Source organism: Gouania willdenowi, chromosome 21 (genome assembly GCF_900634775.1).
Source record: "Gouania willdenowi chromosome 21, fGouWil2.1, whole genome shotgun sequence".
Taxonomy (NCBI): domain Eukaryota; kingdom Metazoa; phylum Chordata; class Actinopteri; order Blenniiformes; family Gobiesocidae; genus Gouania; species Gouania willdenowi.
In genome coordinates, this window is record NC_041064.1 from 3,555,281 (window position 1) to 3,573,777 (window position 18,497).

General features: G+C 40.4%; 2 protein-coding genes across 5 annotated transcripts; both read left to right on the forward strand.

Annotated features, from left to right (window-relative positions):
• The first annotated feature begins 966 nt into the window (after nucleotides 1–966).
• Nucleotides 967–4,466, forward strand: LOC114455071 (uncharacterized). The gene is made up of 4 exons (XM_028436080.1): nucleotides 967–1,164; nucleotides 1,984–2,193; nucleotides 4,051–4,211; nucleotides 4,346–4,466. Exons 1-4 carry the CDS (start codon nucleotides 1,012–1,014, stop codon nucleotides 4,464–4,466), a joined length of 645 nt encoding a protein of 214 aa, XP_028291881.1. The 5' UTR covers nucleotides 967–1,011.
• Nucleotides 4,364–17,320, forward strand: map3k19 (mitogen-activated protein kinase kinase kinase 19). 4 transcript variants are annotated; one of them, XM_028435582.1, is made up of 14 exons: nucleotides 4,364–4,461; nucleotides 5,625–5,788; nucleotides 6,830–6,887; nucleotides 7,503–7,566; nucleotides 9,026–9,148; nucleotides 9,308–9,462; nucleotides 9,533–9,567; nucleotides 10,812–12,471; nucleotides 12,793–12,986; nucleotides 13,783–13,884; nucleotides 13,978–14,216; nucleotides 14,294–14,546; nucleotides 15,880–16,088; nucleotides 16,841–17,320. In XM_028435582.1, exons 2-14 carry the CDS (start codon nucleotides 5,738–5,740, stop codon nucleotides 16,965–16,967), a joined length of 3,270 nt encoding a protein of 1,089 aa, XP_028291383.1. In that variant the 5' UTR covers nucleotides 4,364–4,461; nucleotides 5,625–5,737; the 3' UTR covers nucleotides 16,968–17,320. The 4 variants fall into 4 exon arrangements, with proteins under 4 accessions (XP_028291383.1, XP_028291385.1, XP_028291386.1 ...); XM_028435584.1 differs by having other exon boundaries at nucleotides 9,029–9,148; nucleotides 16,841–16,977; XM_028435585.1 differs by lacking the exons at nucleotides 4,364–4,461; nucleotides 5,625–5,788; nucleotides 6,830–6,887 and adding an exon at nucleotides 7,128–7,242 and having other exon boundaries at nucleotides 16,841–16,977.
• The last annotated feature ends 1,177 nt before the right edge of the window (nucleotides 17,321–18,497 follow it).

Sequence of the window (18,497 nt, forward strand, 5' to 3'; positions counted from 1 at the left end):
GAACTACATCACATAGGAAGCTGACATTTGGTATAGTAATACAGCTCCACCTACTCTCTCAGAATATATTAAACATATCTGAGATACAGTACATCCTATCTGGTGCACATGCCAGCTCTTCAGAATCAAAACATCTTAGCATATACCTCAATTCTTTGCATTTCCAGAGCATGTGACCCAAGAACCAATGCACATCTGTGACTAACCATTAGTGATGTGAACAGTCTATGTTCATAGTTCTAAGCTGCTCAGTAGTTTACTGAAGGCCCAAACATGTTCCAGACCCAAACACATACATTTTTGACTATTTAGAGTGTCTGTCATGTCCACCAGATAGAATGTATAGCAGATCTTTTTCTATATTCTGAGAGAGTAGGTGGAGCTTATTACTATACCATATTTACCTTTACTATGTGATGTAGTTCCTGAGATATTAGAAGCTGAAAATGGAAGAATAATAAGAACATAAAAAACCCACCACATACACCCCCCCCCCCCCCCCCCCTCACTAAATTGGCCATATCTCAAAAAGTAATAATGTGATCAATTGAAAAAAATTCTGTTTGTCTAATGAATAATCATGGAACAAATAATAATAATTTAAAAAAAAAAAATAGATTTTTTTTTGAGACCAAAGTGTGTGGGCGATTTTTTGGAATGACCCAGGATTGTTTTGTTTATTCCACTTTTTTCTTGTCCCACAACTTGAAAACCACAGCTCTATGAGATAAATGCAGTTAAAGCTAAATTCACCCTGATGAATTACTGATGACCGTCATTAGTAAAAAAGCTGATTCCATGTATAATGATGAACATACTGATAATGAGCAAAGTGGTAATAATAGGGCAGGATTTCCTATTCCCACAGGTGTTGATCCCTGCAGGGACCAACACGTCACTGGTTTACCAGCAGACGAGAGCCATCGTGTGCCAGAGAACGCTGGTGTTCTTCCAGCTCTGTATTTTTCTCCTTCTCTCTGTTTATTTTCAGGAACAGAGAAGTGGTGAACGATGACGGGAAGAGAGAAGGGAGATGATGATGAGAGGAGAAGAAAGAAGCTGGAGAAGGGAAATGAAGACTTGGTGTTGGAGACGAAGCTCGAGGACGAGGAAGAAGAAAAAGGCCTTTGTCTCTTCACTGCCTGTAGGAGTGGAATGGCTGAAGTAAGTGGTGCATGTCTGCATGTTGTCGTTTTACAGTTTGGTTTTTTGTGCGTGGAAGTGAATCGGTGACATTTCCTCTCAATAACAATAATAACGTGATCGTGTGCGTACAAGAGATACACAACTTAATTAATGCTCTTTATGTAAGTCGTCCCATTGGGAACGCTGCTTCAAAACAAGCTTGTGACCTACAAATGACTCCCTCTGTGACCCCTCCCCCCGGGAGAAAGGATGAGTCATCGAATCCATCCATGAGCAGTGGTACTCCACCTTATTTAGCCCACCACCCCTAAAATAAAGTGGCTAAAAATGGTGGAAAAGGTGGTGAAATGGGACTTTAAAAACCACAGAAATTGGTTAAAAGTTTCAAATTAGAGTGGACTAAAACAGGTTCAAAGTGTCAATATTGCAACAATTAGTTTAAACTTGCAAATAATGGGCATGACAGTGGTTAAATTGGCAAAAATAAGCCTGAAATATGGTGAAAATAGGTTAAAAGTGACAATAATGAGTCAACATACGTGACATTAGGTGGAAAAGTGGTGGAAATGGTTTATAAGTGCTGAACATATGCAGAAAAGGCATTGAAATGTGATGGAGAAGTGTCAGAAATGGGAGTAATGTAGCAGAAATTCATTAAAAGGAGCAAAAATATGGCAAGAAAAAGTTATGAAAATATGTTAAAATATGGCAGGTTTGGTGTAGTTACAGAAATACGCAAAATAAGGGTTAAAATAATCCTAGAGAGCCTGCAAACTCCACACTGAAGGAATTCTATTGTTGAAGGCCCTAAAACTGCAGCTTGTGCTCCTGGTGCAGGTGGTGCAGCAGCAGCTGCAGAGCACCATGGTGGACCTGACTGTGTGTAACCAGGCTCAGCAGACGGTGCTGCATGTCATCAGCACACCTGATCTCCAGGAGAAGGTGGTGCAGTGGATGTCCCGTGACTCCCGTCCTCATCTGGCCCCCCAGGCTCAGCTGCTGCAGGCCGCCTGGCAGGGAGACCTGCTGTCCTTACAGCAACTGATAGTGAGTCTGAACAACACACAACAGTCACCATCACAGCCATCAAGGACGGGAGGGCGGGGCCATAGAAATGTGATTGTATTGTGTGTTTTTGTGTATTTTGCTGTCCTCATATGTATTTTTCTCTCATTTTGTGAGTTTTTTTGTCATTTTTGTCTACCTTTGTTGTCTTATTGTGTATTTTTTCATCATTTTGTATATTTTGTTGTCCCTTGGTGTATTTTTTATTTTTCCATCCTTTTGTGTAATTTTCTCTATTTTTGTGTATTTTTAGAGTCATCGTTGTGTATATTTGTGGTCTTGTTGTGTTTTTGGAGTCATTTTTGTTGTTGATTTGTCTTTTTGTGTATATTTCTGTCATTTTGTGTATTTTTGTTGTCATTTCTTTGTATTTTTGTTGTTTTTATGTATTGTTAGAGTGGTTTTTGGATATTTTTGTCATTGTGTTGGTATTTTTCTGTCCTTTTGTGTAATATTCTGTAATTTTGTGTTGTCTTTGGAGTCATTGTTGTGTATATTTGTTGTCCTGTTATGTTTGTGGAGTATTTTGCATTTATATTATCAAATAGAAATTTTAGAGTCATTATTGTGTGTTTCTTTGTCATTTTGGTTATTTTTCGGTCATGATTGTGTACTTTTGTCATTTTGGATTTTTGAATTCTATTTTTGTGTATTTTTGTTTTCCTTTTATTTTATTTTGTGTTGCACGAATTTAAACTGAGGGCTGCATTTCTGATGGTTAAATTTGGATCATATTCACATCATAAAACACTTCTTTACATCATTAAAACATGTGCTGACTCAGCTATGGCTGACAAACTGGTTTGCTTTTCTTATTGTGTTCTCAGGTGACACTTTGTTATAGGAAACATGATATTCATCTAACTATTGTTTATTGTCATCACACACACACACACACACACACGAGTGCTTGAATTGAGTGTTGTGTGTCCTATGGCCAACTGCAGTTTTTCAATCTGTGGTTCACAGACCTTAGTATGAGGGTCCATGAAATCAAAGGCTTTAGTATAAATACTCAAGCATCAAATAGAAAGATAGTTCTTTAAAATGTTCAGGATGGTCCTTTACTTACAGACTTCACAAGAAAATTCACTTTAGTTTGTGCAACATGTCTTAGGTTGAGCAAATACATGTTATTTATATTACAATTAGCAAAATAAATGAATAAAAATCAAATAAATGCATTGCTTTAATAATCTGTTAATGCAATGTTTTGTGCCTTTTTGATTATAATTGTAATTGAGTTTTTTAAATGACATAATTTAGTTTTAGATGACAAAAAAATGCATTCATCAATAAGAAATTTTTGCAAATAAAAGTATATTATTAATAATAATTTACCAATCCTAGCTTGTTGCTTGTACCACATGACCACACAGAGTTTAATCCAGTACAAGGAGCAAGAGGAAATTGTGAAAAAGCTACAAAAACATAAATTTAAAAAATAAAATAATCAGAACACCATATGATGTCATTTTCAAAAAAAAACAAACAAAAAACTGTATTCTTTATTTCTCCATGACCGGGCCCCCATAATACTTTCACACAGTCATTAGCACTCACCATTGTGGTATTCTGTTGTAGTGTTTTATTTATATATTAATATACGGGTGTTTAAACTCATTCATATTGGTTTAAGTTATTTTTTTCTAAAGTAGGACAAACGCCAATGAGCGTAAAAGTTGATTTACCTTCATACAGATGACAACAGGAGTGTAATGTCTTTGAATGAATGTTGTCTAATGTGTGTGTGTGTGTGTGTGTGTGTGTGTGTGTGTGTGTGTGTGTGTGTGTGTGTGTGTGTGTGTGTGTGTGTGTGTGTGTGTTCCCACGTGTCAGGCTTGTCCAGACAAACCAGACGTGAACGCTCCAAACGGTGACGGCACCACCCCTTTGATGCTCGCCATCAGGGACGTCGACCTGTTTCATGGGATGGGGGCACGGTTACCATGGCAACACAGACCAGTAGAGGTGACCAAAGAACTGCTGGGACATTCTGCGTAAGAAAGAATGCTCAAACATGACACATGTGTCAGCCTCTAAACTTTAAGGAAATGTTTAAAATACTCAACGTGGAACACACACACACACACACACACGTGCACTCACACGTGTTCTATCTGATCTCCATCAGTGATGTTCAGATACGAGACGTTAGCGGATGCTCTGCTCTGCACTACGCTGCTAACATCAGCTGCTCTCTGAGGGACGAGATCATCACTGTTCTAGTGGAGGCTCTGAACTGCTCAGGTTAGCGCACACACACACACACACACACACACACACGTGCACACACATACACAGAGTCGTGTGTGCCTGAAAGGTCTAGTGATAATAAACTTTTAAAAATTTCTCATTAAAATTATTATTTTTTAATTGTCCTTTTTTGTAATTTAGTGTATTTTTGTTGACATTTTGTATTTCTTTTTTATTATCGTTGTTAATTTCTCTGTTTTTGGAGTCGTATTGTGTACAGTTGTTGTTCTTTTGTCTATTTTTCTGTCATTTTAGGCCCATGTGTTTCTTAAATCATTTTTCTCACTTTTCCTGGACCTTTATGCTTTTTTTAGTCATTTTTGTGTCATTTTAGATTCATCTTTGTAAAATCTTTGAGTCATTTTTGTGTCTAGTTGTTGTCCTTCTTTGTATTTTTCTTTCATTTTGTGAGTTTTTCTGTACATTTGCTGCTCTTTTGTGTATTTTTCTGTGGTTTTGTGAGAGATATCTAAGTGGGTGACCTGGCTTTATTGATACAGGTTCATGCTGAACACACAGAAGCTCTTAGTTTATGTCCTGCTGCACATCCACAGATGATTCATGATGCTAATGCAGACTGGAGCTCTTTCCTAATCCACACACAATCTGTGGGAGCTGAAACAAAGCAATTTATTACATTGGATGGACCACGATGGGCTGGAGAGGCATGAGATGTTCTAAATAAGCTGGATCAGCCTTAGTGACAGATACCACAGCACACCTTCATGGCTCCAATAGAGACCTTCACTCGCCATGTTGCTTTGTTGACAGCATTCCACATCCATTCATAATCCTGGTTTTATGAGTAAACCCTCAGCAGTGGAACTCAAAGCCTGCACTTATGTGGAGAGACTTAAGAAAGGCGTGTTTGTGTACGTGTGAGTGACCAAATCTAAAAACCCTCAGCAGTGTGTGTGTGTGTGTGTGTGTGTGTGTGTGTGTGTGTGTGTGTGTGTGTGTGTGTGTGTGTGTGTGTGTGTGTGTGTGTGTGTGTGTGTGTGTGTGTGTGTGTGTGTGTGTGTGTGTGATGCAGTAACAAGGTAACACACAGAGGAGTGAGGGATGCTTGAAAAACAGGAAAGCAAAGAGGTTTGACCCCATGTGTAAACAGTCCAGACTGTGTTTAAAGACACGTGTAACGTTTACGTCTCCTACAGACGCTGTTTCCACGTCGTCTTCCACCTCTGATAAATGGCAAGACCAGGACTCCCAGTTTGGAGATTCAGACACAGAGAGTGTTGATCTTTATCTGCCTCCAGCAGCTTCTGCCATGCAGACGTTCACTCATCAGCATCGACTGGTACCTTACAGCCAGCCTGAGGTAGGAGACACACACACACACACACACACGTTCTACAAATGATGCTTTAAAGCAGTGTTTCCCAACCTTTTTTGTCCCATTTTCCCCTTTCCCTTTTTGTCATATCGTGAGAATCCCTTAGTTAATGTCATGTATTTTTATTTGTGTCTAAACACTTTCCTACATTACACCTGGATTTAAACCTCGTATTCATCCATTTCTGATGTTTTTGACCATTTGAAATTTTTTTGAAATTCACCTTTTGATGTATTTTTAAAGAGTTTAGTAACTATTTATTTATGAGGGATGAGGAAAACGTCTGTCTGCATGTAAAAATGTCTCCTATTATTAAGGCTGGGACTTTAACGCATTCATTGTGATGAATTAATTACAGAAAAATAACGCACCAAAAAAAAATAACAGTTTATGGCTTTTTGCACACCAAACAGCACGGAATTATTTTAAACTAAATACATCAGTTGCTCTGTTTATTTCATGATATTCACAGATATTATCGCTATTTTACACTGTTCAGTTTACACGTCTCTGGAATGTTCTGTACTAAGTGCTGTTTTTGATTTTAATACACAAAAAAAAGTTTATAAAAAATCCAGAAAAGGATGAATATATCTTAGTTAAATTTATGTTTGTGCTCTGTGAACAATGCAGTCATAATATTCTTTATTCATATTACACATTATGTTAGCACTCAGTGATGGAAATAATAAACAATATGTTGTTGTTTAAGCTCATTTATTGTTTTCATTCATTCAGTCATATTCCTAAATAATCCATTTTTTTTTCACTCGATTCCCACCATTACCTGTATTGTTAGAAGTGAAATGGACAAATGTTCCTGTGAGATGTGTTCAAGTACTCCTAAGGTTCTAACACCCCTGGGTGCTAACTAAAGAGCCCTCCTATCAATATGTTTTAGATGCTACCCTGGTCCTCCATTCTGTGTGTGTAGCAGCAGGGTGACATCTGAAACATGCAGGACAGGGGCTCTCCAGGACCAGACCTCAGCACTCACATTCATCGTCATTCTTTTGCTCTTTTCAGGTTTTTGAGACGTCTGACTGTCTTCATTCATCTGACTCTGACACTGACCTGAGCCCAGGTAAGAGACGAGATAACGACTTAAAGACTTTGATCAATATCGTTCAAACATTTCTCCAAAAACGTCTGAACAGGAAAGAACACAACAACATGGTGATGTCTATTGAGTGATTTAAATGTATTACCTCAAGTACCACAAGGCCAGTTCAACCTTGTAAAAAAGGGGAGTGGGTTGATGGAGGCGGAGCCAATGCAGTGTGTGGGAGGGGTCAGCTGATAGACCAGCTTGTGCTACCGTAGGTGGGTTCAGAATCAGAGGATGGGAGCACCTGCTGTAAGAGCAGACGATTCTGGATCCAGACACAGGATGATTGTGTTATAATGGGAGCCCAGTGGAACCACAGGCTTGGACGCAGGTAACACCCACTGCTCCTCCACCACCATCAACATGTAGTGCTGGGATTGAACATTCTTCCCTGAATAGTGAACTTTAACGAAGGATGGGGGTTACACGTGTTCTAATAGTTCTGAAGAGCACAAGTTACTGTAGCTGTTTGTGTTTATGAAACAACGGCGTGTCTTAATTTATGTATAACACGGCTAATCTACACTGAAAGTTGAGAGCAGACACTGTACTGAGGACCTCTATGTGTAACACAGTGTGTGTTTTGTGCAGATAAAACCATGGAAACGCTGGGAGACGTCAGGCAAGCCTATCAGGACGCAGGACGGGCGAACAGGTGGGCACGCCGATGTCTCACATCTCACACACGTGCACACGAGTCCGAACATTTGTTTACAGGTTTTAAAGAGTGCGTTAGTAGAAAACACACTGCAGCTTGTGTAAGTAACACACACACACAGATTAACTCCTATACTAACTTCCTTGTACACACACTTCCATCCAGTACACACACACACACACGCACACACACACACAGTTTTACACCCACAGCAGAGATGTGTGGTCTCTGGTTTCACTCCCAGACGTGCACGCAGACACCTGTCATCAAGTCCAGAGGACAACCTGTTCCTCCCAAACAGGTTAGAAACAGGAGGAGAGAGAGAGCTTTGGTGAATCAGCCCATTGTGTGACATGAGTCAGCTCCCAGCTCACCCAGTAGAAGACAGGACTCACCCAGTAGAAGACAGGACTCACCCAGTAGAAGACAGGACTCACCCAGTAGAAGACAGGACTCACCCAGTAGAAGACAGGACTCACCCAGTGGAATACAGGACTCACCCAGTGGGATACAGGTCTCACCCAGTTTCACCCAGTGGGATACAGGACTCACCCAGTGGGATACTCCCAGGCACTCACTGTGTTTACAGAAGTAAACATAAAGGCATCTTTGCAAATAACTACTAATTCTAAGACTTCGGGGCGGGGCTTCTAGAGTAGTTAAGACACGCCCAGTCACAGAAGTCCCACCCCCCACAGTGCTGCATAGTTCTGCATGGAGCTGTCAATCAATGCTCACTGAGGGCTGTGAGCATTTTACAGGAGGGGCGGGGCCAACAGTGACTGTTAGTGATGTCACTGATCTAATCTCAGCCAATAGCAAAATTCAATCGTAATACCGGTATTTAACCCATAGAGGGCAGTCACTCTGACATTTTACAACTAAAAACACTCATTTTAATACAAACAGTAAAATATAAAGAGTGGGACAAGGATCATTAAACTACATTACCTCATACCTCATCATATATGGATTCAGCTGAAAAAAAGGGGTTTTAGGGCTTATTTTAACAACTCACAACCCACATTTGCCTGCAGTGTGAACATAACTTTATTGATGCAGAGAAATGTGTGAAAAGAATATATTTTGTGCTTAAAGTCAAACAAAACCCGAGACATGACTTTCTTTTAAATCTTGTAGATAAGATCATAATTGAAGTATTTTTTTTCACATGTAGTTTTGCTACAGTCTCCACCTACAAGCATTAAACGGCTTTTTAAAATGATTGTTTTGCGATCTGGAATAAAATCTGTTCAAACAAAGAATTATAGAGGATGAAGAACTCATTTTTCACACTCACCATGTTTCAGTTTTTCTTCTTGTCCCCGAACACCATTTTCAGATCTGTGCAGGAATATGATTGGCTGAGCTCCAGGAACTAATCCTGTCCTACTTTAGGTCCCAGTGTTGTGTTCAATGAACGTCGGAGCTACAAGTTTTGTTCTCTTCTCTTCAGTAGAGGCGTGTCCCTCCCCAGCCTGATCAGCAGCAGCAAACACTGGCGTCCTGCAGACCCTCCCCGTTCATCAGCCTTATGGAGCACTGGGACCCCCTGCCAACCTGTGCCCCCCACCAACAGGTACAGACCAGAGATTTACCTTTTAAAACGATGTGAGGATTGAAAATATCATTATTTTTTGTTCCCAAAAACAGACTTTCAGCTGAAATGTGAAGAGTTTTCATGAATATTATTAATAGTAAATATTTAAAAGTTTTATTATAATGTTTTTACTGCCAGGCCAAGAACCAGAAGCGTGGTCGCTGCCTCCCCGCCCTCCAATGGCCTGCTGTCCTCAGCAGACCCCAGTCAGCTCAGCCAATCAGCTCCCAGCATCATGGAGCCCCTGCTGTGTTCCAACGCCATGATGCAGGCCAGAGCTCACATCCAGACACGTACGTGTACCACACACACACACACACACACACACACAGTTTTATGATTGACGTCTCTTCTCCTCTGCAGGTCTGGGTTCCCACAACGCTGCAAATGAGCAAAATGTGAGTTTCATTCTTTGATCTCGACCTCATTTTTTTTATTTTTAAAGCTGCTGCAGATGAAAATAGACAAAAAAAAGTGATTTCTTGTGTTTCTTCACCAGACAAGGAGGACAGAGCATATAAATAAAAATAAATCTGAGCGCTGAGTCTTGATATTTTGAGAATAAAGTCATAACTTTCTGAGAATAAAGTCAGAATTGCATTAGATTAAAGCCGTAATAGTTCAAGATTGTAATATTTTGAGAATAGAGTCGTAGCTTTATGAGAATGAAGTCATATCTTAAAAAACTCGTAATGGTAAAGCGCTCAGAGTTCCCTGTGGAAGTGAGCGTAACTAACGTTGATATCCCTGAAGTCGACCACTTCCTCCTCCACAATAAAAGAGGCTATTTGATCGATATCAGTCTGGTTCTTTGGTCGGAACAAACGCAAACACCTGTACAGTGGCTTTAAAGTCCTTAAAGTGATAACAGTGGTGATGAAGGACCAAAAGGCTTCACCATGTGTGAACAGACAGATATAATGTCACTAAATATTCTACATTCTCCATAACGCACGAGTAACCACAAAACACACACAACATCCTGTTTGTAGTTCAATTTTATTCTCATAAAATCACGACTTTAATTTCAAAATATTACGACTTTAATCTCATAAATTTACAAGATTATTAAGACTTTATTCTAATCAAATTACAACTGTATTCTTGAAATAATTCGACTTTAATCTCGTAGGGCCCAGATTTTGTGCCAGGACAGTGATTGGCTTGACACCATTTTTGATCTAGTTTGTTCTGTGTAAGCCTGAAAATAAACATCAGCCATTGTTCTGCCACAACGTTCAGTTTGTGGAAACAGCAGAAATTTATAAAGTAAAAACACTTCCATGCATCAGTCTGCAGGACTCCACATCCCACAATGCAATGCACCAAAGTTTTCCAACAAAGTCAATGTCAAGTATTAACAATTGAGATCAAAGCCAACTTTTGTCAACCTAGTACAGTCTATCTTTTTCTCTAATTATTGATCTATGAGGCTAAACTATGGCTTTATCTTCTTAAAAAAATGTCTCCAGCAGCTTTATATCTTTTTAAAAGTGAATGAAATCTTATAAGTTAAAGTTACTGCAAAACAGCTGCGAGATTGTATTGCATTAAAGCCAATAGAAACTTGTTCTTATTTCTTTATATTTGCTGTAATTACAAATAACTAATGTTTGTAATTACGTTCTTTGTTTTCCTGCAGCTTTCAAAGGATCTTTGGTCAGCTTTGCATCCACGGACACCGAAGCTGTTGGCTCCTCTGGACGTCCGTCCTGGAGACACCACAGCACGTCCAGCTCTACGACATCGTCTCCCCCTGAAGCCCATCAACCAGAGCCCACTGAGCTCCAGGTCTCTTCACAGGAGAACAGGGCGCTCTCTGGGAGCTCCACGCACACACAGCAGCTGTCTCACTTTGATCAACTTTGAGGATGACGAAGGTGGTTTACGTGTGCACGAAGAGACGAATCAGAAGTTGAAGAAAGCATCAGGTGGTGATGAACACACAGACTTATTTTACACTGGGAACGATGCGACACCCTTTGTATCGACATCAGAGGAGGAGAAGAGTGAAGGAGACATATTTAACCTGAGTGGTGATGATGATGATGATGATGATGATGATGATGATGATGATGATGATGATGATGGTGGGGCTGTTATCTGTTCTGAATGGGTTTACACAAATGGCAAACCGGACATTGTCATCACAGCAGATAGAAAGGTCAAAAGAAGCCCAGATGAAGGAAACACAGAGTTTGAAGTCTCTAACGTCATTCCAACGAGCAAGGACGGAATATTTAAAGTTGTGAAACTCAAACTGAACAAGGAGAAAAGATCCAATCACAGCTTTGAACAGAAGGCGGTTCCACAGGCCAGTCACTCCTTTAACACAGTGGCACACAAGCCCAAAGCCAATAAGAAGAACTCAACGTATTCGTCACCCGTCAAAGAGAAAACCAGGAGAGGTCCTGATCCGTCTGCCACCAAGAATGTTCAGTCAAAGTCTAAATACGCCTCCAATAATCCATCACCACGGAAGAAAGTCTCTGAGCATCTGCAGAACAAACGAGCACACGACAGGGTGAGCATCAGCCGAGGCAGACGCGCCGCCGTCAGAGAGACAATCGCTGCTCCGCACTCAAAGAAAGCCTGCGTTGGTGCCAAAAACCAGCGCTCCAAGTCGGTGTCGGACCTCGTCACCTACGAGGACATGTTCCTGCAGATAAACAGCGGGGACGAGGGTCCGGCCATCTACGAGATGTTCGCCGGTCCTCTTTACGACAACCTACGTGTCTCCGCCTCCAGTGAGAAACGCAGGGAGAGGCACGTCCAGTCGGCGCCGGCGAAGAAGAGTCAACCAGGCCACAAACTCAAACACAGAGCGCCAAAACCAAAACCAGTGCAGAACAAGATGAGGAGGAGCCCCAGTGAGAGCTCAGTGGTTTCCACTAAAGCCAAAGCCAAACCACTTCCTCCCAAGGTGAAACCACACCTCCTACCCGTGTCAGAGAAAGGTGTTTACAAAACCAAAGTTGTCCCTGAACCTCCACCTGAGGTCCATCAACTTAAAGCTGTTGATCTTCCTCAAGAGCGAGTGAAAAGTCCCCTTCTGTCCACTATAGAGGAATCTGAAACACTCACATCTGATGATAAAACCCTGACGAGACAAATAACTCTTTCTCACGCTGAACATTTAAGTCGTATTTACCCGAGCGTGCACGAATCCGAGGTGAGTTCACCTGCTGTGAAGTCGCCCGTGCAGCCACTGAGCGCTCACCAACCAAAGATCAACACGTGGACGTCTTCCTGCACCAGCACCAGCACCAGCACCAGCACCTGCACCAGTAGCACTCACCAAGGTTGGGGTCAATTCCATTTTTAAAATTACAATTCTGTCTTCAGTTATCCATGTTCAATTACAACTAATTTACTATTACGTTAACCAGTGTTTTATCCTTTTACAATTATTACTTTCACCCTGAAATCAATTACATTCTTCATTTCTAAAATTAAATGACAATTACGGAGTCTGAAATAATTAAGCTCATAAAACCTATCCTTCCTCTTGTGTTAGCTTCCTGTTAGCATCTCTTATGATAATGGGTCCATTTTGACCCATGTCTTAAATCAGATCTAAAATACACTAACAAATATTATCTATATTCTAATTTATTCACCAGTTTACCAGAAGTACCTGGACGATGTGGGGGAGGGGCCACTCACTGACGACCTGCTGCAGTGTCTGGCAGAGGAGCTGATCTCATTGGACGAGAGGGACGCATCATCAGCTCTGACTCCTGAAAACTCCAAACAGAGCAAACAGAAATCCAACATTGACGAAGATCCCGTGTCTGCAGAACGTTCAAACCCTCAGGTGAACGTCAGGAGAACTTCCTCCTCTCTGTTACGTTTTATCAGCTGTAAATAATGAGAGTCAGGATGTGTTTGATGTTAGTTTTAGGTTAAACATCCACGAACTTGTTTAATCTTTAGTTTTCACAATTTTTAAATTTCTACCTTAGATCAGGAATTAGATGATGGACGAATTCATTCCAGACATTAGCAACGAGCAGCCCTCTGTCAACAACGAATATAAAATGACTACAAACAAAATGCCAACGAAACTGCACAATTAGACAGAAAAATACACAAAATGATGACAATAGCACAAGATATATAACAAAAAAACACACATTGTGTGAAGGTTTCATCCACTTTGATCTCCTGACATGTTTCAACTGACACCTGCCAGTCTTTGTCAGAGGCATCTGCTGATCGCTTTGATGTTTCCTTTGAAGGCGCTCAAAGTGGATTTCCTAAAGAATGGCTAATAAATGAAATTGTAACATATTATTTCAAAAGAACACAAAAAGAATCTTGCCAGAAAAACACACAAAATGACTCGAAAAACACACAAAATTGACAATATTGACAAAAAAATTGACAAAATAAAACTCAAAAAACACCAAGAAAACATCTCACAAAACAACAACAAAGACAAAAGCCTTTGTTTTTTCCCGTGTTTATACTCAGTTTGGTCTTTATTCTAAACAAGCATGCCTGGAAAATGTGATTTATTAGGTCCAATCTCTTTGAATCTTTCCTTTGTGAAACGCTTCCCGCGTTTGCTTGAACAGTGTGTGTTTGTGTGTGTGTCCACGTGGTTACAGGTTGTTTCAGTCGACGGTGGCGTTCTGTTTGGCTCTGGAAACGTGGACGACGCCGTCACATGGACCAAGGGTGAAATCCTGGGCCGCGGTGCTTATGGCACAGTAGGTTTGCTTTCTATGCAATTTAAATGCACATCATTGCTGTAGCTGCCATTGTTGATCCTCCGTAAATACTGATGTGTTCTGCTGACTCAGGTGTACTGTGGTCTGACCAGCCAAGGTCAGCTGATAGCGGTGAAGCAGGTTCCTCTGGACTCGTCCGACTCAGACGCAGCAAAGGAAGAGTACGAGCGGCTGCAGCAGGAAGTGGAGCTCCTGAAGGCGCTGCAGCATATCAACATTGTGGGCTTCCATGGAACAAGCCTCCATCAGCACGTGGTCTCCATCTTCATGGAATACATCCCAGGTGGATCCATCGCTAGCATCCTGCACAGGTTTGGTCTGAAGCTCATCAGAGACAGAGAGAGAAAAAAAAAAACATGCGTCTGATGCACGTTGTGTGTTTTTCAAGGTTCGGTCCACTTCCTGAGCGAGTCCTGGCCCTGTACACCAAACAAATCCTGGAGGGCGTGGCCTTCCTCCACCAGAGCAGAGTGGTCCATCGGGACCTGAAGGGAAACAACGTCATGCTGATGCCGACTGGCGTCATCAAGCTCATAGACTTTGGATGTGCACGTAGGCTGAGTTTCCTCAACCACACGGCGTGTAACAGTGGAGACCTGCTCAAGTCTGTGCACGGAACTCCTTATTGGATGGCCCCGGAGGTAAAGGCTGGGTTAGAACTGTCTAACATACTACTCATACTAAGTCTGACGTCTAAATGAGTATGTAGTGCGTTCACATTAGATAGTATGAAAAGATTGAGTAGGTGAGAAATACCAGGATGTATACTATGTGGCACATGTGTCCAGTTCAAGGCCCAGGGGCCAAATCCGGCCCTTTTGAGCATCTAATTCGGCCCACAGGAGGAAGGAAAAATTACAGAAAAAACATGAATCATTGTGTAATTTACAAAATATTTCAGTTGTAAATAGATGTTGAAAGAAATCTAAATTTTCCTCAAATTATTCCACAAAATCTCCCCAAATTAAATAAAAACTGGTAAAAAAATAAATAAATAAATAAGGCAAATCAAAGGACATTTAAGTATGTGTAACTTATTGCTCAGATATCGTTGATGCCTTCTATATTTATTTATGTCTAATTTATAACTGGAGGTGCAAACTTTGGCACATTAATGTTAAAATTGTTTGTTTTCCCGCCTAAAACCGGCCCATGGCCCACTTGTGATCAAACTGGTCCGTATTTGGCCCTTGAACTAAAATTAGTTTGACACCTCTTCTATATGGGGACATTTTTTAAGTTTGCACGGTGGACAGACTAGTCATACTTAACCGTCCCATGATGATGCATTGCAAACGGAACTTGAAATCAGCTTCAAGCTAAAAATCAAACATCCCCTTTTCAAAATTAAGGCATTTCTTCATTTTGTGTGTTTATGTTGTCATTGTATGTGTTTTTGGAGTAATTTTGATGTGTTTTTGAGTCTTTTTTGTTCCTGGGACCGGCTTCAAGCTAAAAATCAAACATTCCCTTCTTCAAAATAAAAGCATCTCTTCTGTCTTCCATTACTTTTGAACTCTTTTCTAAATAGGGCTCTTGTTTTGAAGTTATCCGGAAGTTTCTTCAGTAGCACAATGAAGGGTCTCTGAAAATCTCCATAATGTGTGAATGAAAGGTGTCTACGTGAGTTTTATGAATCAAATGAGCACATGTTGATATTTTGCTTTCTCACTTCAAATGTTTTCAGAACTTTCAAAGTAAAGGTGGAGAATCAACAGAGATATTTAGCCTCAGTGTGAACAAGGTTTTTGTCAATGTCGGTTCCTTGGGAAACTTGGAAGTATACTTCAGGGAACGCTCATCATACTAATAGTATATAGTAGACAGTATATACTCACTGAGTTTGTAGTGTGTAGTACGGAGTGTGCGTTTTCAAACAGCCAAAGTCCGTGAGCTCTGCTAGCTAAACGAGCTAACCAGGTACAGCTGGATGAACTCACCCACTGATTGTGTCTCTCTCTCATTCGTCTGAAGGTCATCAACGAGACCGGATACGGCCGAAAGTCGGACATCTGGAGCGTGGGCTGCACGGTGTTTGAAATGGCCACGGGGAAACCCCCCCTCGCTCACATGGACAAAATGGCCGCCTTGTTCTACATCGGCGCCCAGAGAGGATCGATGCCATCGCTGCCCGATGTTTTTGCACCCAACGCTGTGGACTTTGTGACCGTCTGTCTGACCAGGTGAGACCACCTGTGCCTGTACGCCCTCCACACATGCTAAAGGCTAAGCTAACACTCAGACTCGTTCTTCCCTACAAATAAAATGAAATAACTTCATTTAAAGACATTTAGAAAAGTTTGATCTTGTGACTTCAGCCCTACATTTCTAGGTTTAGAATACAGTTAAAAATGTTAATTCTTAGTCCTTTTAAAATTCAAAACTGGCTGCACAAATGTATGGTACTGGAAAACCTTTAAACACCCAGGAATAGCTAATGATTATTTTCAATTCCTGCAAAAATATTGCAAATGTTTGTCTTGTAAAAATGGATGATTTGTTTTGAAAACTGAATAAAGAATGGGGGTGGGAGATTAAAAAAGTGCTACTTAATCCCACTCCCTTTATTTATGTTTATCTACAGTATTTATGTTAATACGCATCGTGTATGTTAGCTATGTATGCTACAAATGGAAAATGTATGTACACATACTACGAAAGCTTTTCTGTTTGTGTTAAAGTGCTCGAAATAAATAAGTTACGTTATAATTTTGCTCCCATGTGAACAATTGGATATTTCTTTATATTTATAACTAAAAACGACCCTTAGTGTTAATGGTCATGTTGTTATACAGTCATTTTGCCACCAGATGTCGCTGAAACAAAGCGTTTACTACTTTATGTAGTGGAATACTTTCTAATCTCAGTCTAAATAGGATAAAATGAGTGAGATTGAGTCATTGTTTCCTAATGTTTCCTCCTCTCATTCCTTTAGTGACCAGAGAAGACGTCCGTCGGCCAAGCAGCTGCTGAAACACTCGTTCCTCACAGGTAAAACCTCAGAGGTTTGTTTAAAAACGCACAAAGGAAACTGCTGTCCTCACCGAGGCCTGTGCACTTAGAAGATTCATGACACGAGGATTTAAACGGACTGTAACGACTCAGCACATTTCTACATGGACGCAGACACTTGGTCAACTCGTGCTGAGAAATAAGAACTTATAACATGTGAATATGTCTGTAATGCAGTGTACATGTGCCAATTTGGTGATGGTTTATCAATGTTAACAGTTCAGCTAACTTTCACTGTTAAAATTGTAGCTACCAAGAAAACACATTTAAGCTGCTGGAGATTATTAATTTTTTTAAAAACATATATATATTAAGACAGTGTGAACCGCATCAATTGCTAAAAAAACAAAACATGTAAAAGGTTGAAATTGACACTTAATGGTTCACTTTCATCTCCACTGTAAACACTCGGAAAGGTTTGATGCATTGCATTGTGGGATGTGGAGTCCAGTAGATGGATGCATTAAGGGTAGAGATGTAACGATTAATCGCAAGGCAGTTAAAAATCGATTAATAGGTATCACGGTTGATATCGATTTTCTGAAAATTAAATCGCAGTACTTTTTTCCACAAGTGTAGGCGGTGGGCGGAGTCTGCTAATACTTTCTTTCTGGCCGCCTTCTACTCTTAAATATGTTAATAAATGTGCCAAGTTTCACACTGATTGGACAAAACCCCAAGGAGGAGTTAGAAAAAAGTTTTCACGATTTTTTTTTTTTGCCAACAAAACTCAAGGCGGAAATGGGCGTGGCCTAGCTCAGCTGATTCAGTGCTATTCAGGGAATCTGTGGATATAAGATGAATTTTAATGTGCAACACACGATGTGGGAGTTATAGGCCAAAACAAGTTGACCTTGGTTATAGCGCCACCTGCTGGCAGACATTGATAGTATTGATACCCTGAAGCCACACACTGAATTTATTTATCCTATCTTAAACCGTTTCTGAGACAAGCTGTCCACTATAAGTCGGACGAGCAAAACAACAGAAATGTGTTGGTACATAACTTAGGCAGTTTTTTGGGGGGGCAAACACAAAATCACAGCAAGAATGAAGTAAAAACACTTCTATGCATCCTTCTACGGAACTCCACTTCCCACAATGCAATGCAGGAAACTTCTCAAACAACGTCCTTGCAGCGGAGATGAATACAAACTTTGGCGCTAGTGGCAATTTCAACCTTTTACATCTCTTATTTTTCTCTTGAGATAATGATCTTTGACTTGATTAATGTTTTTCTTGATAACTAATATTTTTTACTAATGTATATATATATAAAAAAAAACCTCTGAATGGCTAAATAAAATAGTACCAGGAGACATTCTGTTTCTTTTCTTTTAGTCGTTAAAATGACAACCAGAATCAACGTTATGAGGGTAGCAGCAAATGTCGCGTTTATTTGCAATGTTGAAATTAAAACCAGAAAAAAAGTCGACTGCTGCATCAACCCCAAAAAAACTCATAGGGTGTCGACATAACCCCACGACTGAATACTCGCTAACGACCTGATGAATGGGATGTAAAGCATAATTAGGATCTTCCAATAGATTACAGACGTTAAAGGTTTAAGGAAAGACAAA